General features: G+C 41.9%; 1 protein-coding gene across 5 annotated transcripts in view; it reads left to right on the forward strand.

Annotated features, from left to right (window-relative positions):
- TCF3 (transcription factor 3) overlaps positions 1-27,802 on the forward strand; it is a 186,473-nt gene that overhangs the window by 95,101 nt on the left and 63,570 nt on the right. For all 5 annotated transcript variants that reach the window (XM_082272958.1, XM_082272960.1, XM_082272961.1 and 2 more), the window contains exons 8-11: positions 8,850-8,952; positions 17,130-17,266; positions 17,535-17,649; positions 17,989-18,047. In XM_082272958.1, coding sequence (XP_082129084.1) covers positions 8,850-8,952; positions 17,130-17,266; positions 17,535-17,649; positions 17,989-18,047 — 414 coding nt within the window. The remainder of the gene's footprint in view (positions 1-8,849; positions 8,953-17,129; positions 17,267-17,534; positions 17,650-17,988; positions 18,048-27,802) is intronic.

A 27,802-nucleotide genomic window follows, 5' to 3' on the forward strand; every position in this document is an offset into this window, starting at 1 on the left:
CAGACAGAACCACACCGCGATTTTAGGTGCTATTTAAATGAATGGCATCTCAAATGTGCATTCTGCGGTTTGTCATTTACACATCGGCACTTTGAAATCGCGGGCAGATTCTGCCCGTGTTTCAAAATGCTGAGGTGTCAATGTAGTCAAAAAGCTAAGCTCCAGGAAAAAAGCGTTTTTTGATGTTTGCGGTGTCCAGCTTACTTGCCTCCGATTGTTGTTATGCTACATCCAGAGTCAACTGCCGCCACTGATCAGTGTATTCTTACTGCGGCGGATGCATGTTTCAGCAGGGAGTTACCCCATCCATACTATTTTCTTGGCTTGAAGAATGTTTTTTTTTTTTTATAAAGTAAAAACGCATGCGTATTTGGTGCCATCATGAACCTGTGAAACTTGAGCAGGTTGACCTATGCTGCATTCCCACTAGTGCGACTCCAAAGTCGTGCAATTTGGAGTGTGACTTTCATGAGACTTTACTCTTTGGCACTCAAGCTGCATGAAAGTCGTATCAAAGTGGTGCAGGAACCTTTTTCAAGTTGCGGTGATTTTAAAGAGGATCTGATGTCTACTCACGTAATTTGTAATACACAAACATCTTTGCCAGTCTGAAGCTTCCCTCCAACCACTTTTCATATTATTTTGTATGTACTATGATTCTGTACTTGCCAAATATGCTGCAGAAATCTCCCTTCACTAAGTCCAACTGTGGCCATTTTAACTGTGGGCAGCTGAAGCTGCTGACTGTTCATTTCCTGGATTTACACACACACACACACACACACACACACACACACACACACACACACACACACACACACACACACACACACACACATATATATATATACACAGACACATCACTGCTTGCCTGTACATTTCTCCTCTTGAATACTCATGGATCTCTGCAGTCTCCTGTTATCTCCGCCCTCATCCAGCTGTGCAGCTCTCATTAGCCCCCCTATGACTCGCCCCTCCCCCGCTTGCTGGCAAACTCACACCAGAGTGAGAAAGAAAGCTGTGCATGATGTCATTAGCCTAGGCCAGTGATGGCGAACCTTGGCACCCCAGAGGTTTTGGAACTACATTTCCCATGATGCTCATGCACTCGGCAGTGTAGTTGAGCATAATGGGAAATGTAGTTACAAAACATCTTGGGCGCCAAGGTTTCGCCATCACTGGCCTAGGCTAATGACTAGACAAGGAGGAAGTGGGTTGTATAAGGTACTGGCAGAAAGAAAAATGTTTTACTATCCAAAGTTGAAACAACAAGGGCAGAAGATTTAATGTATGGAAAGATGTAAAAAATGACCGAAGAGCTGCTTTAAAGGAGTTGTAAAGGCAGAGGGTTTTTTTTTCATCTTACTACATTCTATGCAGTAAGATTAAAAACTTTGTGTGCAGCGGCCTCCCCAGCACCCCCAACATTTACCTGTCCAGCGATGTCAACGAGTGTCTCAGCCATCTGGGATTATCCCTCCTGATTGGCTGAGACACCGCAGTGGTGCCATTGGCTGCCGCTGCTGTCAAAGTCCGCTACCAGATCAGGAGATCAGGGCCGGGGCTCCTTTTCTGAATGGACACAGGGAGTTGTGACTTGGCTCCAGTGCCCCCATAGCAAGGTGCTTGCTGTGGGGGCACTCAACAGGAGGGAGGAGCAAGGATCACAGAAGAGGGACCTGAGAAGAGGAGGATCCGGGCTGCTCTGTGCAAATCCACTGCAACCGAGCAGGTAAGTAGAACATATTTGTTATTTTTATAGGGAAAAAAAAATGCAACCCTTCAATCGCTTTAGGTTGCATAGATCGGGACGGGTGCTATGGAGATCAATTGGCCGGGACTTGTCATGTAACTTTGTGTCCAACGGAACGGAGCCTTATACAATCGCAGTTGGGGAAAAGTCTGCTTACCAACTTGGTCAGGCTGCGTAAATCTCAGCTCATCCAGTTCTGTGTATTTACTTGAATGCACGGAGTTGTTGAGCATTATCTTCAATATCTCAAATGTTAGCTGTGATTGTTAAAATAATCCTTTTTTTTAATGATGGCTGGTAAAGCGTTAAAAAAAAAAAATAAAAAGCAATTTACTGTTAAAACTTGTTTTTATTTTTTTTTTTTTTCTTTTTTTTTTTGTTTTATTTTGTTTTATTTTATAATATTTTTGGGGTTTTTTTTATGTTTTATTTAGTTTTTTTTACAGTTTTATAGCAAATTGCATTCTACTGTTTGGTTTTTTTTTTTTTTTTTTTTTTATCCAGAAATAGTGGCGCTATTGTGTTGTGTAGGATTGTTAAGGATCTTTTCTTAAATGTAGGTGCTAGGTATACTCAAGCTCACAGTAAAACCATCTAATATGTCAAGCTTGCTGCTACTCACCACTCCCCTAATGCTTTAACACCCCCTCACCCCACTTTCCAGCCAGACAGCAAAGAGGAAATTACTTCATTCTCCTGGAGGGGGGAGCAAGCCCCCAGCCTTTTCTAACACTTACAGGGGGCTGAGAAAGGGCGGAGGAGATTTTGTCTGATTTACTGCTTCCTGAGTAGCGATTAACTCCTTCAGCTCCTGCCTGTAATCTAGGGATGTTTTGATTTTTTTATAGTGAAAAACTCAAGAGGCACATGTTCCAAAAAATATACTTGTAAACAGGAGTATGCAGTTCTGGTTTTTGGAGTGGTTGCTGAAGATTTGCAGACCAGAATTAGCTCACTGTATAAAGATATTTGGTGTCTGTGAACCATTGCTACCAATGCGATTAGATGATTTTTTTGAAGTCTTCGTGGGGGAAAAAAGATTTAAGATTCTGAAAAATAATACCCAGAAGAGAAACATGTAACTTTTTTTTTCTATGATCTTTCCTGTGGCAGGCTTGTTGTTGAATCTGATTTGTCTCATATAGGTGGAAAGAACGTCTAAGTAATTCTGTGTTTTACCTTTTTACGGAAGGGTTAATTTGGCTCCAGTGAAATCTGAGCCTCTAGTCTGGGAAAAGCTCTGGAGATCTCTTGGGAGGGGGAGTGGAATTCCTCAGTGCTTTATACATGCATCACTGTATGGGATAGAGGAGGTTCCTATTTCTTTCCTTAAGTCATCATTCACTGCAGTCTTTGTTATCTACATATCAGTTATCGTATTTTGTTTTATATTTAAATGTGTAAGTAAGCAGCGGCTCACGCTCAGATCGTCTAAAGCTTTTAGCTTTGTCTTCTCGCTCGGTTTTTATGTTGGTGTTTTTTTGTTTTTTTTTTGTTTTTTTTTTTCACCTCCAGGCTGTGCATATGCCATCTGCTGGTTTACATAGAATATTTCAGTGCAGGCACCTCTAGCATGTTTGTGACGACATGTATGTAATATTTAAAGCTAAATTCAGGGATTAGTAAATATTGTGTATATAGAAGAGACATGTGTATTCTTTCCTGAATCTTGGTATACTTTATTCTAGATCTGTGTAGTAATTTAGTGTAAAACTATGCCCCTGTGCAGGAACTTCCTGTAATACCGGCCGGTCACTGCTCTTTTCTTGTACAGGGGGCTTGTCTTGTATCTGCCCACTCCTGTAGATTTCTATGGGTAACTTGTAATGGTACTTTCAATCCAACAGGACCAGTAGTGCCACAAAGTAATGTTTACCAAACTCTGTAGAAAAAATAATCTGGATTTACTAGCCCAAAAGTGAACACATCTGAAAACATACCTTTTTATTACAAACCGTTTCCTTACTGAGCCCATAGCTCCTAGTCAGACTCCCTTCCCAACATCCCCTTTTATCTGCCTCCACCACTGAAAGATACCCCTGAGTCGCCATGCACCCGATGATATCAGGTGGCATGGCTGCCAGTACAGTGCATGCACAAAATGGTGCTAACTCAGATGCCAGTTTATCCCAGGCTAACTAAGCTCCCTCCCATAGGGAGTGACCAACAAAGCAAGTGCTGAAGGAAACTGGAGATATTGGGGGGGGGGGGGGGCAATACAGCAGGAGCCACCTACCCTCCATACACACAGACTAGTAAAACTGTCCCGTCACGTATGACCACACGTGTTAAGGAACAACCCACACAGTCACAGCTATAACCCGACAAGCATGTGGACTCAATTTAAAGAACCGCATATGTGTGTGTGTATATGTATGTATATATGTATGTATATGTGTATATATATATATGTATATGTGTATATATATATATGTGTGTATATATATATATATATATATATATATATATATATATATATATATATATATATATATGTGTGTGTGTGTATGTATATGTGTGTATGTATGTGTGTGTGTATGTGTATATATATATATATATATATATATATATATATATAGTGGGTACGGAAAGTATTCAGACCCCCTTAAATTTTTCACTCTTTGTTATATTGCAGCCATTTGCTAAAATCATTTAGGTTCATTCTTCTTCCTCATGAATGTACACATAGCACCCCATACTGACAGAAAAACACAGAATTGTTGACATTGTTGCAGATTTATTAAAAAAGAAAAACTGAAATATCACATGGTCCTAAGTATTCAGACCCTTTGCTGTGTCCGGCCAAACTGAGCTATCGGGGGAGAAGAGCCTTGGTGAGAGAGGTAAAGAAGAACCCAAAGATCACTGTGGCTGAGCTCCAGAGATGCAGTCAGGAGACGGGAGAAAGTTGTAGAAAGTCAACCATCACTGCAGCCCTCCACCAGTCGGGGCTTTATGGCAGAGTGGCCCGACGGAAGCCTCTCCTCAGTGTAAGACACATGAAAGCCCGCATGGAGTTTGCTAAAAAAAACACCTGAAGGACTCCAAGATGGTGAGAAATAAGATTCTCTTGTCTGATGAGACCAAAATAGAACTTTTTGACCTTAATTCTAAGCGGTATGTGTGGAGAAAACCAGGCACTGCTCATCACCTGTCCAATACAGTCCCAACAGTGAAGCATGGTGGTGGCAGCATCATGCTGTGGGGTTGTTTTTCAGCTGCAGGGACAGGACGACTGGTTGCAATCGAGGGAAAGATGAATGCGGCCAAGTACAGGGATATCCTGGTCAAAAACCTTCTCCAGAGTGCTCTGGACCTCAGACTGGGCCGAAGGTTTACCTTCCAACAAGACAATGACCCTAAGCACACAGCTAAAATAACGAAGGAGTGGCTTCACAACAACTCCGTGACTGTTCTTGAATGGCCCAGCCAGAGCCCTGACTTAAACCCAATTGAGCATCTCTGGAGAGACCTAAAAATGGCTGTCCACCAACGTTTACCATCCAACCTGACAGAACTGGAGAGGATCTGCAAGGAGGAATGGCAGAGGATCCCCAAATCCAGGTGTGAAAGACTTGTTGCATCTTTCCCAAAAAGACTCCTGGCTGTATTAGATCAAAAGGGGGCTTCTACTAAATACTGAGCAAAGGCTCTGAATACTTAGGACCATGTGATATTTCAGTTTTTCTTTTTTAATAAATCTGCAACAATGTCAACAATTCTGTGTTTTTCTGTCAGTATGGGGTGCTATGTGTGCATTCATGAGGAAGAAGAATGAACCTAAATGATTTTAGCAAATGGCTGCAATATAACAGAGTGAAAAATTTAAGGGGGTCTGAATACTTTCCATACCCACGGTTTGTGTGTGTGTGTATGTGTATGTGTATGTATGTATGTATATGTATATGTGTATATGTGTATATGTATATATGTGTATATATATATATATGTGTATATATATATATGTGTGTATATATATATATATATATATATATATATATATATATATATATATATATATATATATATATATATATATATATATATGTATATGTATGTATGTGTGTGACTAACAAAATAGAATATACTCATTGAAACAAAAACAGCAAATGACTGTCAACTACAGGAGTTGGCAACAGACATCTTGGAATCTGGTTCTAAACCGCTTATATAGAAATGGTTTAAAGCTTAACACCTCATTAAGCCCTGAGTGGGAGGTAGCTCTTAGATTGTATATCCATTTGGCCTTTCTTTGTAGGAGTCTTTTATCAGACTCTTCAGCTCATCAGTTCTAGTACACTCTATCCAAAGCAGCAAACCCAATTACTGATATGTATTTTAGTTATCAAAGTGTTGATGTCATGGCTACTTTTACAAGGTAATATCAGGGTTTTCAAAAACATGTTGGTGCTAACAAAGTGGATTTATATCCAGTTTTATTGTGAGAGTTTTTTTTGTCCAGACTTTGAGTGCAGGAGGACAATGTCCAAGCAAAAAATTGACTGGACCTGGTTTACATTATCTGACTTATGACAGAATTTCAGTTCTATTTTATGCTGCTATTTCTGTTTCTTGTCCACGATTTGGTGCATCATGCAGCAAAACAGAAGTGGTATTTCAGTGGTCTTGTGTAAAGCATGTGCAGAGTGGGGGAGCCTACGTTGTCTACGGTTGATACAAAGGGTGAACACCAATCCATGACAAAATGCTAACGTGATGTGTCGGAATAATGTGTTTGCTTATTTTTTACTTAGGCTGTGTCCCTGTTGTCTTTTGATTTTAGATGCCTCTTCTCTGTATCCACCTGCCCTGAGTGTTGGCACAGTGCCAGGGTAGAGCAGATGGCACAGTGGTAGTTTGCGCTTCCCTTCCCCCATAAATAAATTGAGAGATTCGGCAGAATCGGCCTGATCATCCCAGAATGAAAGAGTTTGATTACACTGCTGATGATCTTTGCGCTTTACTACTTTTGAGCTTGCTAAATGCTTTGTCTCAGTTTCCAGTCTCTGACAACAGCTTGACGGCACTGTGCATGACTTGATATTGAACCTCCCACTTTTTTATGATGGCCATACACAGCCAGATTTTAATCTGTTAGCAATAAAATGTACTGATTATATAGCCTAAAAATCTGCCTTGGTGGATGTTATTTGAATGGATTGTTTAGGTCCGTCTTTTTCAACCAGGGTGCCTTTGGGTTCTTCAGGGGTGCCTTGGCAAAATGCTTAAACATTGCCCCAAAATTGTATAAAAGCCTGCAGGTGGATGAAGCCTGCCTTTTAGTTACACAAAGCCACAGGTTTTCATGATGCATCATTATGACCTTCCAGACACCAGTGTCCTAACATCCAATGACATCATCCATTGATAAGGAGGATGTTGGTTGCCTGCACAGCATCCTTGTCTGCCCTCTCCTTCAGCACTGGGTTCACATTAGCTGAGTGATGGAGAAAAAACGAGGGAGAAGAGAAACACTGGAAAACTAGTCAGTACCAGTGTGCAAAGGTTGGAAGAATAAATCGACAAATTGATAAAAACTGGCGCACAGCGGGGGGAAGGGGTGTCCAAAACCTGAACCTCAAACGAATTTGACGTCCTTTTTTTTTCCCCACAAACAGAACTTTCTTTTGGTGGTATTTGATCACCTGTGCGATTTTTTTGATCATGCGCTATAAACATAAAAAAGCGTAAATTTTGAAAAATAATATTTTTCACTTTTTTTTTTATATGAAATTCCCCCCAAAAAATATAAATAACATTTTTGGCCAATTTGTTTTCTGCTACATATGTTTGGTAAAAAAAAATCGCAATGAGCGTATTTTGATTGGTTTTGCGCAAAAGTTACTGCGTTTACGAACTTTTTTTTTTTTTTTTTGAGTAATGGCGGCGATCTGCGATAATTTTTTGCGGAACTGCGACATTGCGACGGACAGATCGGACCCTTGACTGACATTTTTGACACTTTTGGGGTACCAGTGACATTACTACAGTAATCAGTGCTATACATATGCACTGTTACTGTAAAAATGACACTGGCAGGGAAGGGGTTAACTTTATTGGAGAAGGAGGGGTTAAGTGTGTCCCTAGGGGCGTGTTTTTTACTGTGCAGGGATGTGGCTGTTCATGTAACGGCAGAGATCTATGGTCCTACATAGCAGGACCGTATGATCTCTGCTGTTACACAAGGGAGAATGCCAGGCGGCTTTGTTTACATTAGCCGCCTTCCTTTCTCCCTCCTGTAACTGACGATCGCGAGTGACCGGCGGACATCGGGTCCGCCGGTCACTCGCGCGGAGGTGTCCATGAACAAGCGGGCGTGGGAGTGTGCCTCCGGCGGCGCGCACTCGCCCCCTATTGGCTCACAGGCGAGTGACGTACCGGTACGTCACTTTGCCTGCACAGGGCTGACCGCCGCAGTATATGTACTTGCAGCGGTCGGCAAGTGGTTAAAGGATGCCTTGACCAAAAAAAAAAGTTAAACACGGGTTAAGGCCCCTTTTCGCACTTGTGCGACTTGTCCTGTCATACTCAATATTTCCAATGAGTACCGTTCATATCTGTGCGACTTCAAAGTAGTCCCTGCACTACTTTGGGCTGATTTTAATGTGTTTTGAGGTCCATAGGAATTCAAGTCCAGGCAAAATCTCGCATAAGTGTGAAAGGGGCCTTAGGTAGACCTTCAAACTACATTTTTTATTGATCTGCAGAGGAATGTAAAAGTATGGTATGACCGGTTCTAAGGCAGTTACTCAGCAGTCCCTTCCCAGCCACATCTCTACAGTAAATGTTCTGCAATGTGTAACACGCTGAGGATATGGTAATGTCCCATTGCAGAACTAGTTCTGTGACCCTGTTATGTCTGACAGTGGCCACTATCCAATACACCAGTTGGGACCCGATCTCCCTTGATCTCGGGAAATAGAAAATGTTCTTCAATGGACAGCAGGAAGGGGAGTGAACAGTTATCCAGCAATCTAGCTGTATGTAGCACTTAACCAATTCTTTGAATAAACGTGCCAAAAGAATGATATACTGGTATGCTATTGTAACTTTTCTTCTTTAATATTTTATCTTTGTAAATCATATGATTATACAGGTTTACCCTTCCAACTCAGGTGAAGAATATAGTGGAGACCGTGGAAGTTATACCTCCAAACCACCTAATTCTCTTTACTCTGGGGGGGCATTCTACGTGGCTGGTGAGTATATGCCACTTCATAAACTACTATTCAGGTACCATTTTTTGGTATAGATTGTATAATTTTTGTTGTCATCCTCCTATTGCTCTTTGATACTTTATCCTTGACTAAACACAAAGGCTTCCATTGACTATCTGAACATTATAATTGCATGAGTGCCATGCTGATGCTTTAGGTTTAAAGTGGACCTTTTACTAAAAAGCAAAGTCTACTTATTTCACTATGGCCCCCACCCTGCAAGATCCCAAAGCTGGCCATACACCAATGGAGTGGTGTTTAAAATGTTTTAGTTTTCAAATGTTCAGATTTTCTGGTGGATAGTGGAGTCATACATATTGTAATGAAACCTGTTTAAATCTGGCCAGATATTCTACAAATTTTCTTGTACAAATTTGCTTTGTATTTACCTTCCAACTATGTAGTGCAAAGGTCTGCCTGATTGGATACAAAGTATTTAGGTTTGACCTCATTCTATATGGTTTTTGGAAAATTTAGAGGAAAATTGTAATTTGGACAGCCTAATGCATCTAGGCGTCTACTCAAATAGTAGGTCTTGATAAAATGTTAGGGGCTTTCAAATGAAGTCGGACTGTGGTAAAAAATTATTTTTCTATGAACATTTGAATGTAAACATAACCATGTATGGCCATCTTTAGAATAATGGGGAGCCGAAATGTCGGAACGCCATTGTCTACAGTGCAGATGCTGGGGCCAAAAAAGTTTTTTTCCCCACAACCCCCTATTTATTTTTTGCAGGCTTTGTTGTATTGTGGCAATTCATTGTCGGTTCACATTGGTGCGATGGGGGAACCCTGCAAATCCACTGCGGGTTCTCGCATCGCAGACAGTTCACACTGTCTTATGCGAACTGCTGGGGGTGTCCATACAAAGTTAACACCCCCAGATTAGTTGTCATATCGCAGTGCAAACTGTCAGTTAGGACAGGATTTAGATCGCATAGTTGTGAACATCTGATCCGATTCTGGTGCAGACCAAAAAAAGGGTCCTGTGCGACTTTGGTCCGAATTTGATCCTGAATTTATATTGCGCAGACCTCGCATGTAATTTTCATGGCATTGCAGTGCTAATCACATGCGATGTCTTGACATTGCATATGTGTGAACTGGCACTTATTCTGGAGATGGGGTCCTATTGGAAAAAAAACTTTGCTTTTTAGTTTAAAGAAAACTTGTGCTTTGACCATGCGGGGCACAGCAATGGGTTCACTTAGGAGTTCCAGGCACCTATAAAAAAAAAAAAAAAAAGACAGCAGCTACAAAAAGTGTAGCTGCTGATTTAAAAAAAAAAAAAAAAACAGCCACTCACCTGTCCTATGGTCCAGCAGTGAGCTTACCCCAGCCATCTTTATTCTGTCCTCCCTCGGTGGGGCCGGCATCTTCACTATGGGCACCCGGCTGTGACAGCTTGACTGTGCATGCTGAATTGGTGGATGCAGTCTTCTGGGATCTGTCAAAATAGCACCCCCCCCCCCCTGCTCCTCAAAAGTGGCATTTGTGCGGGGGGTTAAGTCCTTAAAGTGGAACTTCCCTATTAACTGCAATATGTTCTTGGTTCCATATTACAGATTAGGAGCTCTTGAGGAGAGAGTAAAAACACAAACTCCTAGAGAGTAAATTGGTTATTTTTTCAAAAGATATACAGTGTCGACATGAGCAGCTTAATAATAAAAAATCTTTAGTTTTCTAGAAGTCCTTTTTTATACAGTAAAACCTTGGTTTGAGAGTAACTTGGTTTGAGAGCGCTTTGCAAGACGAGCACATTTTTTAAATAAATTTTGACTTGATATACAAGCGATGTCTTGATATACAAGTAGTGTCATGTATAAAAAAGAAGAGAGGAGCCTCTAAAGTGTAGCAATATGGTTACATTTAATAAAGGTTCAATATTTAGCAACTCACATGGTTGATGATTGGAACAGGCACATCTAAGTATGCAGGCATCTGGGGTAAAGCTGTCCACATAGACCATCCTCTGCACAGCCATTTTTATCATCCCTTCCCCGCTGCACTCAACGAGCGATTCAAAGCCTCACTTTCAGATCACTCTACTGCAGGCTATTCTTCCCAGTCAGGATTGCAGACTGACAGTGGTAAGAGCCGGTGGTTCAGAAGATGGTCTATGTGGACAGCTCTACCCCGGATGCCTGCATACTTAGGTGTGCCTATTTTAATCATCAACCATGTGAGTTGCTAAATAATGAACCTTCATTAAATGTAACCATATTGCTACACTTAGAGGCGCCTCTCATCTCTCTTATATTCTGTAGCTCTGCTAGATTTTGCTTCTAATCCCCTTGGGAAGGCTGCATATTGTGGATGGACATTTTATGGTTACACAACCTATCACATTGCTATAATCTTTGTATATAGACTATAAACTGAAGGACTTGTGGAACGAATCATCTCAGTTTCCATTATTTCTTATGGGGAAATTCGCTTTGATATAAGAATGCTTTGGATTACAAGCATGTTTCCAGAACGAATTATGCTCGCAATCCAAGGTTTTACTGTATATGGTTTATAATTCTGTAAAGAATGGACAGTATGTCATGATACGTCTATTTGCTCATTACATGTACAATATATGCTTCTTGCGTAATATTGGTGCACAGTAATGGTGATCAGAGGTGGGGGACCTGAGTCACATGACTTGACTTAAGTCAGACTTAAGTCACCAGTTTGAGGACTTGAGACTTGCTTGACTAAAATTAATAAAAGACTTGACTTGGTATTCATGACTTGAGACTTGACTTTGACTTGAGACATATGACTCGAAATTACTTTACTTTTTCAAGTTATTAAATATTTGCATTTTCTCAAGATGTGTTAAAGCAAAATTAATGTGCCTATTATGTTTCTGACACCACAGTCACTTAAAACACCTCAGTGTGTTCTGATTTTTAGGACACTGGCTGTTTAACAATGGAAATACTTAACATGTTTTTAGTGACTGTGGTGTTGAAACATGACCGGACGAAGGATTTTGAGCTGTTTGGGCATTCAAAGTGTTTCTTTAATATGCCAAGAAAAAAGCACTAAGCAGTAGGGCTGCAACTAACGATTATTTTGTCTGTCGACTAATCTAGCGATTATTTTTCCGATTAGTCGACTAATCTAACGATTATTTTTATTTTATTTTTTTTCCTTTTGAGTGTTTTTTTGATTAGCTAATTAATCCTTTGAATAACAAAAAGTACAGACCCCTCAGTAAGCCCCCTCCCAGTACAGACCCCTCAGTAAGCCCTCCCACCTAGTACAGACCCCTCAGTAGGCCCCCCCACCTAGTACAGACCCCTCAGTAGGCCCCCCCACCTAGTACAGACCCCTCAGTAGGCCTTCTCCCAGTACAGACCCCTCAGTAAGCCGCCCCTCCCAGTAAAGACCCCTCAGTAAGCCCCCCCCAGTACAGACCCTTCAGTAAGCCCCCCCCCCAGTACAGACCCCTCAGTAAGCCCCCTCTCCCAGTACAGACCCCTCAGTAAGCCCCCACTCCCAGTACAGACCCCTCAGTAAGCCCCCACTCCCAGTACAGACCCCTCAGTAAGCCCCCCCTCCCAGTACAGACCCCTCAGTAAGCCCCCCCCTCCCAGTACAGACCCCTCAGTAAGCCCCCCCCTCCCGGTACAGACCCCTCAGTAAGCCCCCCCCCCCTCCCGGTACAGACCCCTCAGTAAGCCCCCCCCCTCCCGGTACAGACCCCTCAGTAAGCCCCCCCCCCCCCGGTACAGACCCCTCAATAAGCCCCCCCTCCCAGTACAGACCCCTCAGTAAGCTCTCCCACCTAGTACAGACCCCTCAGTAAGCCCTCCCACCTAGTACAGACCACTTAGTAAGCCCCCTCCCAGTGTCGACCCCTCAGGCTCACCTGCGATCACATGATGCTTCTGGAGTGGCGCGTGACGTCTGTGTGGGACGGATCATCGGCGTTGGCGGCAATCTGCAGCCACAGAGTCAGCTCAGTTGATGCGCAGCCGCCCCGGGACGTCATGCCGCTCACAGCGGCTGACGTAGAAGAGCCAGACACTCTGGACTGGGGGGGGCGGGGCAGTGCAGCCTGCAGCGGCCCCAATCAATGCAGCGTTCCGGCCGGCAATGCGAGCAGGGGGCGTGTGACGTCACGCGTCGAAGCCTTTCACGCACGTCGACGAGTCGTTGCAGCCCTACTAAGCAGTTAATGTTGAAAATAAAACAAAGCCTTTCCTGACCGCTGACTTTTAACTGATTTTAAAGGTGAAAATTGGGCTAGATCAGTATTTTGGCTTGATTTGTGACTTGACCAACATAAATGACTTGACTTGTTTGACTTCTAGCGGGACTCGACTTGACTTGCTTGCTTTTTGCCACAGTAACCTGGGACTTGATTGAGACTTGAAGGTTAAGACTTGAGACTTGCTTGTGACTTGCACATGTGTGACTTACTCCCATGTCTGATGGTGATTTTCTGTTCATTCAAGTCCATCAGTCAACATGGATTGACTTAAAATAATGCTTGCTGAGTGTGCCTAAAATTTTATTTAAACAGTTGTTTATCAGGGAGTCTGATATACAGAGTAGAGCTGTTCAAATCAGTGTATGTAATTATGAAATAAATTGTACTATAAACCATATAGAATTTGAAGGCTTGCTTAAAAATATGCTAATGTAAACATTAAAATAGTAACTCAAATGTACTGTCTTTTCTTGTTTAAACATGCAATATACAGTAGTTTCCATTTAACTAGAAAATGTTTCACCCTAAAAATTAGCTATTTTGGTCCAATGTTGCTTATACCAGCTTGGTGTTCACAGAAGTATATGGTAAAACAACAAATGCAGTTATATAGCCATGAGAAGTCAGCAGCTTGATCATCTTGTAAATTGTTGTGATTACAAATGTTTCCTTTACCGAATAGGTAACCATTTGCCATTTTGCTACATGGTGGGCTACCAAAAAAAAGTAATTTTTAATCAGAAAATACATTTTTTTTAACAAAATGAGCAGGGTATAACAGCACATTAATAGATACAAACATGTAGACATGTCATCTTTGCAATTATATTATCCTGCGGGTATCAAGAATGTAATCCTAATGGGCAATAAGAAATAAAGGGAAAATTACAATTCACAGAACAAAATATGTGAAAGAGCCCATCATATATATTAAACCTGATACACAATACCCAATAATATGCAGTCATGCCGTAATAGGATTAAGATCAGATGTTAAATGGAAGCCTCAGAACTCTAAGGACAGAACAAATGACCATAGAAAGAGGAGGAATGAGTAAAGTAACAAGGGAGAAAGGGAGAAGAGAAAGGAAGGGAAAAAGGAGAAAGAGAGTACAGCCTGCTGGCACTGCAAAGTATAGCATTAGCGGTCACCTAGACATTCCACCTCATCCCACCAGAATCCCCATACCTCTCCCAAACTCCATCCCCAACATCAACAAATGGGTAGCTTCAATTATCCCTGCAAAAACCTGTTGTAGCTTCAATTATCCCTGCAAAAATCTGTAATCAACCGGTGAGGAGCTAGGCCTGGAGTTTCTACAGAGAATGCAATTTGTTTGGAGAACCTCTATGGATGCAAGTCAATTTCTCATGAATTAAAACACTATTCACTCAATCTATCCACATTTGCAACGTGGGTATCCGCGAGGACATCCGCAATTGGGCAATCAGCTTATGGGCGATGTACAATAATAGCAGTATTGAGACCTATAAGTGAGGAGATAGGGAGTCAGCCTCCAAGGCACCTAGTGGAGACAGAGAGGGATCTTTCATTATTCTAAAATAAAACATCCTGGAGATAGCGCAGAGTATATGATCCCAGTAGCGTGTAAGTTTTGGACATCTCCAAAGCATGTGGATAAGGTCTCCGTGATCTTTCGCATTTTGGACATATAGGTGTGTCCCGCCTTCCCCACCTATGTAACTGAGCAGGAGTTCTATAGGCTCTAGGAAGCAGGTACATGTGAAACAATTTATGGGAAGCCGAAGCTTAGATCTATGGGATGGAAGAGAGACACATTTCCCATGTATCGTTGTCAATGGGGCCAATATCGCGTTCCCAACTCCGCTTACAAGGTAATGCCTCAGGGTCCTGGATGGCCTGAAAGAAAAGAGTATAAATTCTAGATATCATTCCCCTTTTATCCCTCCCCAAAAAGACAACCAGGATTAGGATATGGTTGGCCAAATGCATACTAGTGTTACGCGTTTGGGTCTGAAGGGCATGTCGCAATTGTAAGTATCAATAGAATTGATGATGCGGCAAATTAAACTCAGTCTGCAGATCTTGGAATGATTTAAGAGTCATCCCCTGATATAATTGAGAAAGGAAATGAATGCACTGATGTTCCCAACTCTGAAAGCCCTGCAGCATAATTGGGGTTATACCATAGTGGAGTTATAGTAAGGAACCCAGTAATTTTTAGTAACTGTCTAACATACTTCCATAATGTATTGAATAGGGACACTGTCGGGGATCGAGGATCCAAATGATAAAAGCCCGCTTCCAAACTCAGCAGCGGGGGATCAACACGACCAGGAGGATTAAAGAGACAGGAAACGGGATCGCAAGGATCCGATATGCCCCATCCACCCATATGTTGAACTTGAGATGCTAGATAATAGGACCTAGGGTGCGAAACAGACATTCCACCCTGATCCTTCCTATATTGAAGCGTAGACAGACCAATACGGGCAGATTTTTTACGCCATATTAATTCCCGGAAGTGAGAATCAATACGAGCAAACCGTTTTCTTGGAATCCATACAGGGGAGTTATGAAGGATATAGAGGAGCTGGGGTGCCCAAACCATTTTGATAAAGTTAATTCTACCAACCACTGATGAGGGGAGCTTGAACCATGCAGTACATTTATCGCAAAGTTTGCGGAGAAGCGGGGCTAAATTCAGTTCTAAATATTGGGAGGTGTCAGAAGTAATCTGTATATCTAAATATTTAAATGACGTAACTACCTGTAGAGATTGAGCACATGTTGGCAAGGGGTTGGGTAAAGGATCCAACGGGAGAAGGACAGATTTATTCCAATTAATGGAGATCCCAGATAGAGTACCAAAATGGCCAATAAGGGACATAACTGCCTCCAAGGTATTTTGTGTATCCCCCAAGTACAAGAGTATCGTCGGCATATAACGAGACAACATCAGTGCCGGTGCATCTCTGAAATCCAGTAATATCTGCTGAGGAGCGCAGCTTCGCAGCTAAGGGTTCCATTGCAAGGGCAAACAGCAGGGGGGATAACGGACACCCCTGCTGTGTGCCCCAAAAACCGAGAAAAAGACTCTGAAAGGGTCACCATTGACCCAATTTCAGCTGTAGATTAGTTTAATCCACCTGACAAAATTGGCACCTAGGCCCATATGCTCCAACACTGCCCACGATACGGCCACTCAAGGCTATCAAAAGGCTTGGCAGCGTCCACGGAGAATATGGCCCTATTGCCAGGATTATCTACGGGAATCTGTATATTGAGGAACAATCTTCTAAGATTGTGGGAGGTTGATCTGGATGGGATAAAGCCAGATTGATCCCTATGCACCAATTGCTGTACTACCCTTTGACAACCGATTTGCCAGCACTTTGGCCAAAAGTTTCACATTCATGGTAAGAAGGGATATAGGTCTATGAGTCTGGATACATAGCATCTTTGCCAGGTTTCTAAAGAACTACAATTATGGCCTCACACACAGAAGCGGGCAGTTTTCTGGGTTCAAAGGCATCATTATATACTACCAAAAGAGTATAATCGATCAAATAGCTTAATATTTTATGTATAGGATGGTTAGGAGGGGAGGTTTTAGATCAGGTGCTCCTACAGTGATACAAAGCCCTAAATCACATCCCTGTACCTGATACCTCATGTAGGTGGCTATAAATGTGATAGGTGCAATAACCATGTCTTGAAATAAGACACAAATGCAGTCTTATTTGTAATGCAAAGACAGATTAGAAACCGTTACTACTTTGCTCCATTTAATAGTCCCTAACTATACTTGCAGTTTTGTTGTAAAAATATTTACTACTGTTTTTTGCTTTTTTTGCGGTTTTATTTTTAATATGATATAGCTTTTTTGTCAGGTGTAAAACAATGTTTACATCAGTAAAATGTATAAAAAATAGTTATTTATTTATCCTTTGCTTATTCTTAGATGGAATTAATTCTTCTGATATCTGGCCTGCCTCTGGAGGTATTGGACAAGGCAGTTATGGCTCCATTCTCAGCAGCTCTCAGGCTTCTCTTTCCCAGCCCTCAGGTTTCAGTGGTCTGCATGCACATGAACGAATAGTAAGCACTGACCAAACAGTACTTGTATGAAAAGCCAGAAGTATTTAGGAGTAATTATGTTAGTATTTTGCTTCCAAAATGGGTTACATATGTGATATCTTATTGGGATAAAACATGTGTGAACAGTCCCAATATTTAAATGTGTTCCAATGGTAGAACAACATTTTTAAATGATACAGTATTTTGCTAAAACAACTTAATTATTGATTTAGATGTATAACATTAAATGTCCTTTTATATGTTAGCATTATCATTCTTCTCTTCCTAGGGGTTTCCAGTGCATTCCAGTGAGGTGAACCCTGCTGTATCAAGTTTCCCTTCTGGTGCACAGTATGGAGTTTCTACGCACACACCCCCCATTAGTAGTGGAGACACAATGATAGGTATGCAGTAGCATGTTGTCCAATCTGTTGGTAATCCCATTCTGTATAAACCAGCACAGTTTAATGCTGCTATTGTGGAAACCTTTTCAGATTGTGTGTTTTTTATTTTTACTACATTGGAATTGTAAGTCAAGCTTTGAAACGCACATTGCTCTTTTCTGGGAGTGGGTTGCAAAATGATGGAAAGTATTACAGTACAGAGTTTTGTTTTAAAAAAGTGAACTGAAAGAAATTACCTTTTGTTCCATTATGATAAAGAAATCTGGTTGGTACCTCACATGATCATACTATAAGCTGCTTGGGGGTATAAATAAATTATTTAATTTTTGTTTTCTGTAGGAAGCAGAGGGAATACCACTGGCAGCTCAGGAGACGCACTTGGAAAAGCTTTAGCTTCTGTAAGACTCTCTATCTTTTATTGTATGTACAGCTGAATTTTTTATCCAATTAATGTAAGATGTTTAACACTGCAATTATTAATGTTGGAAAACCAATATAAAGTAAAAAATAGCTAACTGCATTTTAAATGGCCACAAAGGTTCATAATCCACAATGTTATTTCAGAACAGCAGCACTTTTTGTGGTAAAATGTTAATGGGGTCCCTATACCTCTAAAAGCAAATGTATAGGAATACATGCAAAAGCCTTTCTGACATACTTAAGCATATTCCACATGTTAAGATGTTGCATTTAATGATTTTTCTATCGTCCATCAACAGACGCAGCCTCCTCTCCATGAGCAGAGTGGGTTATGCTCTTCCCATCAGGAGTAGTCTAGGCAGGAAAATTTGAATGTACACGCCCTAGGGGCTGTCCCTCCAGGCATAACCCCCCACTGCCACAGCCCAGCACATCAGTTTGTTTCTGCCTAGAGAAGGAGTAGGACCTAGGTTTCCTGCTGGGACTCCGGTCTCAGTTTTTTGTTTCTTTAAAGAATATTTTTATTTCTCTTGCTAGCTAGTGTTCAGGGAAGAATTCTCCTGGTGATCTGCAAGCAACGATGCTGGCTGGGGCTTCGCACTGGATAATCTAGATGCTTATGGTCCCCCCAGTCTGGCCTACGAGCGTGAGCAGGTTATAGTTCCAACCTAGGCCTAGCCATGATGGTGCCCCTTTTCCGGAGGGGGACGAGCCTGCGAGCGGATGCCTCACCTGGACGAGACATCCTGGAACACCCTAAGTCGCAGCGTACCCCTCGGCTGGCAGCAGCCCCACTTTGGGTGGGAGGCAATCTGCCCAGAGCGGAGCCCACCCGGTCCATGGTATGGTGAGTAAATGTACCCCTTTTTCCCCTGCTGGCCTTGGGGGGGGGGGGGGATGTAGGCCCTCTCCTAGGGTTAATGGAATTTGTGCCTCTCAAAAGATCCCCCTGGCCGGTCTGTGTCCTTTCCTCCCCCTTTCCCTGTCCCTGCAGTGGCTGTGTGTCTGGAGTGCCCTGGCACTCTGGGGGGGGGGGGGGTGTGTGACATGGTACCTTGGGCTTGCTGGTACCTGTTGTGATTCCCGAGGCCTTCATGTGTCGTCCCTAGCCACATGGTTCATTGTGGGTGCCGCCATCTTAAGTGTGGGCAATGTGATTCCCCCCCCCCCCCCCCATAGACTTGTATGGGGCAGCCATTTTCCCTGTAGCTTCCTATTGTTATGTATGGGCATCCATCTTTGTTTAACCCTGGTGCTATACTCAGCAGTGTAACCTTATTCAGGCGACATCACTTCCTGTGCAGTCATTTCCTGCTGCTGAGCCGAAGTCACTTCCTGCCTTTCTCTCCATGCTTCTAAAGGATTCAGGAGGACGGTTTGTCTGAGGTGGTACAGTACTTGGGGTCCCTGCGGGCTTATCCTTGCACTTTCTGCTGTCAGTTTGGTTTAAACAGGTTCCCTGCAGACCGCGCCGATCAGTGGTGGATACCACAATCTGCGCTCTTAAAGCAACAGTACATTTTTTGAAAATTGCAATATGGAGTCCCAAACTGACCACTCTGTGTGACTCCCGGACAGTCCGGATTGTAGTCGCTGGCCTCGATTTTAGTAGCCCTGGAAAGCCTGACGACTAAAGTTGATTTAGTCATGTAAAAGGTTGATAGCCAAAAACGGCCACTACCTTCTCCTTCTATGGAGGTGTCCTCTGATTCAGAGGCTGATGGGGTCGCCCTGGACGCCCCCTCTACCTGAGGGGTCACGGTCCTCGCATTCTGATGGTGAAGAGGACTTGTCCTCTTCAGCTCCAGCGCGGGAATGCGCCTTAGTGGAAGCCCTGATTATTTCAGTGCAGGATACTTTAAAATTGGCTGAGCCCATGCCGGCAGGGACGCGGGTGGTTTATGGCTCTCAGAAGTCTCCAAAGGCTGACAGGGATTTCCCTTGTCCCGACACCTGTCACGTTATTGTGAATGACCAATGGCGGTGCGTTTAAGCACGTGTTAGTGGTGCCTAAACTCTTTAAACGCCGGTACCCTTTTGCTGAAAAGGTCTCCAACCATTGGACGGTGCCACCTAAAGTGGAGCATCCTGTTTCCAGATTGGACAAATCTACCCTTGTGCCTGTGGAGGATTCCCCAATTTTTTACGGATCCAGTGGGTAGGTGGGTGAAATCCCTTTCCCGCCATCTTCATGTGCTGGCGAGTTCCATTTTGAAACCGGTTTTTGTGTCTGTGTTAGTGTCACAGACTGTGACAGAATGGATTAAGGGTTTGTGGGAGTCCATGGACCCAGAGACTGTTCCTCCGGAACAGCTGGAACTGTTGGACCAGGTGATCCACGCTCTGGTGTTCCTGTGCGATGCGTCTATGGATGTGGCTCCCCTGGTGGCTAGGGTCTCGGCCGTGGGCATTGTTTTAAGGCTCATGGTTTGGTTGAAGAGCTGGTCGACTGACTGAGCTTCTAAGAAAGCCTTAGCTGATCTCCCATTTCTGGGAGACCGGTTGTTTGGTGACTCATTGGATGAGTTAATTAAGGGACTGACTGGTGGGAAGAGTACTCTTCCTCAATCCTCCAAGGGTAAGACTCCCCGTACTAAGGGGGGTCCCTCCTTTTCTGCTCATAAACGTTTTTTATGTGCCTCAGGGGCACAAGAAAAAGGTAAGCCGTTCAGAACTTCTGGAGGAGCTAACAAGCCCTGGGGCAAGCCCAAGGCTGGCCAGTCCGATTCGCCAGACAAGTCCCCTTCAGCATGAAGGGGCGCCCTCACCCGTGTCAGGGGTGGGGGGATGTCTGCGCTTCTTTCAGGAACCCTGGACTTCCTACATGCAGGACGATTAGTTCGCAAACTGATTTGGTCTGGGTACAAGATTGAATTCTGGTCCCGGCCAGGGGACAGGTTCTTTCAGTCGAATCTTCACCTGTCTCTGGAGCATTTTAAGGATCTGCGGGAGGCTGTGCAAGATCTCCTGGCTCAAGGGGTGATTGTGCCAGTTCCTCCGCAGGAACGCTCTCAAGGTTTTTATTCAAACCCGTTCAATGTGCCCAGAAAGGAGGGCAAGGTGCATCCAATTCTGGACCTCAAGGCTCTGAACCACTTTGTGCGGGTGCAGAAGTTTCGAATGGAGTCAATTCGGACGGTGGTGGCATCTTTGAATCGGGGATATTCTGGCTTCCATCGATCTTAAAGATGCGCATCTCCATGTCCCCATATTCGAGGGACATCAGCCATTTCTCTGCTTTGCGGTGGCAGAGGAGCACTTTCAGTTTTTGGCGTTACCCTTTGGTCTTGCCTCCGGCTCCCAGAGTTTTTACCAAGGTCCTGGCCCCCGTGCTGGCCCTGTTACATCGGCGAGGTATCTACGTTGTGGGATATCGGGTCGATCTCCTGTTGCGTGCAGTCTTCCATTCGGATCTGCTGGACAACGTTTCTATCACCATTCAGACCCTTTAAGAATTCGGGTGGACGATCAATGTCACCAAATCTGCCCGAACACCATCCGTGCGGGTCACTTATCTGGGGCTGATCCTCGACTCTGCTCTGGCGAGGGTCTTCCTTCCCTTGGACAAGCTTTAGAAGTTGCAAAGGATGGTCCGATTACTGATGGAGGCTGATCAGTCCTCCTTGCGGGCTTACATGAGGGCCCTGGGTCTTGTGGTCTCGACCTTCAAAGCGGTCCCGTTTGCTCAGGCTTATACAATACAGTTGCAGAAAGAGATTCTGTCAAAATGGAACAGAGATCCTTGGTCATTGGACCAGAAGATTCGGTGGAGCCTTCTCACGAATTCGGCTCTCTTGGTGGCTGCAGTCACCTGTCCTGTGCCAGGGCAAGTCTTTCCTGCTTGTGTTTTGGACGGTGGTCACAACGGACGTCAGGCTGGGGTGGAGTGCTGGGGAAGCTCTGTTCCCATGGGATTTGGGCAAAGGAAGAGTGTTCCTTGTTGATCAATATTCTGTATCTGAGGGTGATCAAGCTCTGCCTGCTTCACTGGACGAGTCGGTTACGCGGCTCTCTCCGGTTCGGGTCCAGTTGGAAAATGCCAAGGCCGTTGTAAGAATATTTAATAATAAATATCTTGCGCTCGTACTTATGTCAGAATATTTATACTGCTCTGAATATAGCAGTGTATTTATTTATGGTTAATAAGCAAAGATCTGTGAAAAAGGAGAGTCTTCACCTATTGCCATAAATCAATGTCGTGAATTCTTTTTAATTGATTAATTTCTTTTTAAAAGCATATACCAATCTTAGTGAGTACAGTCTACAGTGTGGAATATATATAAAAATATTTATTCGCCAGACATGTAAACACAATATATGATCAAACAAGAAGTGACAAAAAAAAGATAACTCTTACATAAAATACTAACTTAAAACAATCAATGCAATGTGATGTTTAGCTCAATAATGAAAGTGAAACTGAAACAAAATGAAACAAAGTGAAATGAAACAAAGTGAAAGTAAAACTAAGCAAGATTACCATTTCTTCCCAGGTATAGTATAAGCCATAAATTAATGTTCTATATAAACAGACTACAATGGTCTGCGAATCACATGGCCCAAAGTCATTCCACTGCAGAAGGAATGAGAATAAGCCATGCAAAACGGAAGACTTAAAATTGCAAATAATGCACTTAATCTGATATTAATAATAATGTATAAAAACAAAAATCAGCTTTTTAGAGAAAAATCTACCATGGCTTATACGGCTGGGATTGTAATCTCATTACCCTTTAAATATGCAATATAAAACATATAAGGAAAGAATAAACAATTGTTGAATAAAATCAAATAACATAGCAAGGCATAATTACCACACTTAAGATAGCCGCTAGCTTCAAATCGTTACCAGAGTCCTAAGATGGATGCCTTTCTTAAGATGGTGGATTCCCTTCAAGTTTCAGATGAATGATGTAGATCAGGGAGTATGTCTGGATGAGTCTATTGAAAAATGTAATAGCGTGTGTGGTGTAAGTGTGAGGTGTGTTGTCAGTAGTGTAATGTGTCTCTCTCATCTGGGTTGGTCTTTTATATGGTAAGAACAAAGAGCTATAAAAATTACCATAAGTAAAACCCAGAGGGATGAAACATTATCCCAATTGGTCGGGATATTCTATACCTAAACTAGTGAGGTCAGAGACACACCCCTTTTTATAATTAACCCCATACTTGGTCTAATAAAATTAAGGATGATTCCTCTATATGTAAGATTAATCATAAAACACAACATAAAACTTTATCCAGACTCCCAGTACATACATAAATGTTCACCTGTATTTCCATCATTCATCTTGGCAAGTAATGCCATTTCAATAATTATATTATTTAAGACAATATAATATTTTTATATTGGAATATTTCAAATTATCTCAAGACTGCACCTGGTATTTCGTCTCCAGAGGGCAGTATTGTACCGTTCATTAGATTTTGTATTTAATATAATTAAAACAATTTGTTATCTGATGACCTATTGACCTGTCGGCTAGTGAAAAGCAATTACTTATTTGACCATGTCTTACACTGTCAATTAAGATGTCTGGCCTGTAGGATTTACAACACCTTGAGCACTTAGACTAGACTTCTCTGAAATGAGGTAACTAGTGACGAGATACATATGTCCTTACACTTATTAGAAAAAGAATTCTAAGTAAGATTATTACTGAGAATATAAACCCAAAATGTGATATAACATTCCTAAATATATATGTATATGCCTTACATAATATAATGACATAATTATGGCTAATATCGTCTCACATATAATGATGTACCTTTAAAAAAACTTATATGGTTCATCTTTAAATGTATGCTGAAAAACACTGAGCCATTGTCTATTGTTAAATACTTATAGACAGACTGACACTACCATCCCCTTAACTTCTGTTATCTGATAGAGGTGTCAATGTATAAGCTTATTTATGACAAAAGAAAATAGAAATGTCTGCTGAAAGTATAGGACCCTATTGTTGAAATTCTATGCTCTCTTGTAAGCTTGTACGAGACATTTTGTTTAACAAGTATATATATGAACTTTGTTTCACCTTAAAAACAAGATGGACGCCATCCTGTTCAGAATCTCTTATATGCATAATATGAAATATACATGGCTTTTAAAATCATTTTTCTTTTTACCTATTATTATTTTAATCAACCCCCAATAACCCCGACATATCCCCCCCCCCTTTCTTCCCAGTAGACAAGTGAGCAACTTAGGCCTATCTGGAAAGAAAGCTTTTTAAGGAGTAGTAAAAGAAAAAAAAAATGTCTTGTTCTCTTTTTTTTTTTAAGAGAATAGTTCATATTGGGAATTGTTCATAACTCTTAAGTACAGCGGTAAAAAAAAATTTGAGAAAAAAAAAAAAATCAGTTCAAAATGTCAGTTCGTAGCGACTTTGCTTAGCGTTAGCTATGTCACAAACTGTTCCTTGTTAGTCTCTTTGAATTCTGATCTCCTAGTAAAGAAACTCAAATGTTCCTTGAAATCTGCATCTCCAGCTTGCAAAGTGTTAATGGAGACAGAAATTAACTGCTGCGATGGCATTGGCAATTACCATTCAAAGCGCAGTAAAACAACGTTGGCAATCAGGAATCCGAGAAATCTGTTTGGACGTTCAACCTTGGATGTTGGTTGAATAATGAATGGTTTCAGCATGGTCTAGAGTGTCATACACCTAGACTGAGGTTTGCTCACATGTGCAATGCACCATTCTCACATCTCCTTCAACTGAAAACAGGAGGTAGTGCGATTCCTCTCAATGGATTTCTTTGGATCAAATGCACAAAGATCTGTAGAAACAAATCTTCCTCTCCTTCAACAAGAATCTGTGGCGTCTCACAGCTTGATTCCTGAAGAGGGACCTGATGCAATGAGGGGTTCCATCCCGAGCTGGCTTTAAGGAGAGATGACCCATCCGATCGCTGTGTCTTTTGGCAAACATCATCGTCTGTGCCAATCAACGACCTGGCATGGAAGGTTAATCTCTTCCTATTGGATGAAACATACAGTATGAATATACATTCTTATCAATTGACATTTCAACGCGATGTTGGTACCCTAAGCTTTCTGAGAGTTCTCCTTTACTCCACCGTGCGATCAGCCTTTTATATGAGCACCACGGAAGGTGAAACTATATATGCGACCTTTCCTAGGGCGACTGACTTCTGGGGCTTATTAACCTGGTGATGTATTCATCGCCATGGATACTACACATTGGACAATTGTACATTGATACAATATTTTGTTAAAATTTACCTACTACTTAGGAAAAAAAAATATATATATATCTCCCCCTTTGGGGCATCAATGCAATTTATTGTAGGCAATAAAACTACCTGGCATTGAGGATTCCTTCTTGGTTACCGTATACAACCTTTAACCTCTTGACTGCATTACGTCATTAGGGTTTGATCCTCCTTGGTATCACCGTCATTGGCGATTTTTGAAAATGTGCCCGCTTTAAGCGACCTGTTTGAGTCAGAGGGATGAAGTGACCACTAAAAAATAGGAGGGTAGTTAGTATATAACAACCAAGATTCCCTGGCAGGAATTCAGGATCCTCAATGCTGTGACCTGGGAATAAAATGGTGTTAGAACCTCTGTTTCCTAAGCCTCTATTCAGTGTATCCCTTTGATTCCTGCCCCCGTGGGCATTTAAGGATTTAATGGCCCTTGGCTGGCCATAGGATTTGTTCCTAAAGAGGGCTTGTTTTAATTCTGGGCTGCAGTGCCCAAAGTGAACCAAATGATCAGCTGATCAATTTGGCTTCTATTCTGCTGAAAACTTTTACAGAATTAGATTATTGGCTCCGCCTCCTGCGGTGCCTATGTCTCTCGGGTTCAGACAGATGGGACAGATCCCCATCAGAACCAGTTTATTCGGTTCTGGCATGAGGTCTGGGCCTTAATGTCACTTAATTTTCCCAAGGATTTTGGGGAACCCTAGGATGGGGCAAATCCCTATTTATTTGTGGGTGTCCCCCCCCCCTTGTTGATGGGATGTCCGGTGTCCTCCTTAAGGTATCCGGTGTTCCCCTTGGGGCCTAGGTGGCATGTCTAGCTCCTTTGCCAAACTTATTACTATTATGTGCATGGGCAAAGCCTCAAAGCACAGGGATTTAAATCCCAAATGGTTATACTCAGCTCCTTCATAGAAGGGTGGTAAGCACTTTTGAGTACAGTAAACAAAATTCAGTGGGGCTTTGGTGCTGTGTACATTTTAAATTGTAGATAACAGCTCTAGCAGCAGTTAGGTTTTTGTATGGGCTTAATTTTAAATGACATCCTTGAGGCACAACACAGAAAGTTGTTTTCATAGGCCTCAAGATGATCAATAATGTCTAAGGACCCTTTATTAACAAAAATCAGGACAGTACTCTTTTTAAAACTTTTTAAATTTCTAGAGGTGTATGGTGTCTTTTTAGGGGTGCTAGTCTTTTTGCAGTGACCTGATATGACTCATACCTATTTATGCATGGCTGCCCAATTTCTGCCCTCCTATATTAGGAATATGGCTGGGGTAGGATATGGACTCTTTGCCTGACTCCCCCTCCTATGTCTGGGTCATGACCATCAGACTGGGAATCATATCTGGGTCTATGAATAATTACATCATATTTTTATAATGCAGGACTAATAAAGCATTGCCCTTTTGTATGGACACCATGACCTTATGGAACTTTGCTACGTATTTACTTATGAGTTCCTGTCATGATTTGAACAGTTACATTTTTTTTTTTTTTCAAAATTTTCCACTGCTGGTTACTCTGCAACTTTCGCTAGAAAACATTTTTCCTTGCTCAAAACTTCCTAATTATTGCATTAATCATTTACATTTCTCTTTCACATGATTACTTTCATTACAGGTTACTTGATAAGACTTCTGCCACAGTTCTACTTCATTTTGCAGTTTCACGCTACATTCCCTTTACTTATGTGTCCCAATAGAGTTACTTTCACCTGCTCAAGGAGGTTCCTAATCTCATACTCTCATTTATTTGGAGTGGAGATTGAAACTTTACTAAACTCCTTTTTGCTGAGCCTTCTGGTGCAGTTCCTCATAAAGATACAGTAAGATTGGCCATGACTCAAAAAGTATGTGATCACACTTCCTGACGTCTTTTGGTGTTAGATAAGCTTATTGGTGAGTTCATATATACAGGTTGTCCTCTACCCATGTCAGATGCCCTTTATTGGCCCGACGTTTGAGGATTTTGATAAATGACTCTAACCAGCATTTACATATTCCACCATTTCAGACTCAGAGAGGTGCTTCCACACATTTATGATCTGTGCCAAATCTACTAGGGTTGTGGCATTACCACTAGGGACTCACACCTTGCCAGAGTTGGCAGCGTGAACATTACCTGCTGTAGACATTTTTAAGGCATTTCTATCACATTCATAATTAATAATAAAAAAAAATTCCAAAAAAAAAATTTTTTTTTTTTTTTTTTTTTTTTTTTAAGTTATTGATTATGTCACCTGATCAATATTTATGATTGGCATATGTAAGAAATCAATAATTATCTCGCTGGGGCCTCCATTATATGTAAGAATATTTAATAATAAATATCTTGCGCTCGTACTTATGTCAGAATATTTATACTGCTCTGAATATAGCAGTGTATTTATTTATGGTTAATAAGCAAAGATCTGTGAAAAAGGAGAGTCTTCACCTATTGCCATAAATCAATGTCGTGAATTCTTTTTAATTGATTAATTTCTTTTTAAAAG

This window comes from Pelophylax lessonae, assembly GCF_965119305.1.
Source record: "Pelophylax lessonae genome assembly, chromosome: 1".
Classification (NCBI taxonomy): Eukaryota; Metazoa; Chordata; class Amphibia; order Anura; family Ranidae; genus Pelophylax; species Pelophylax lessonae.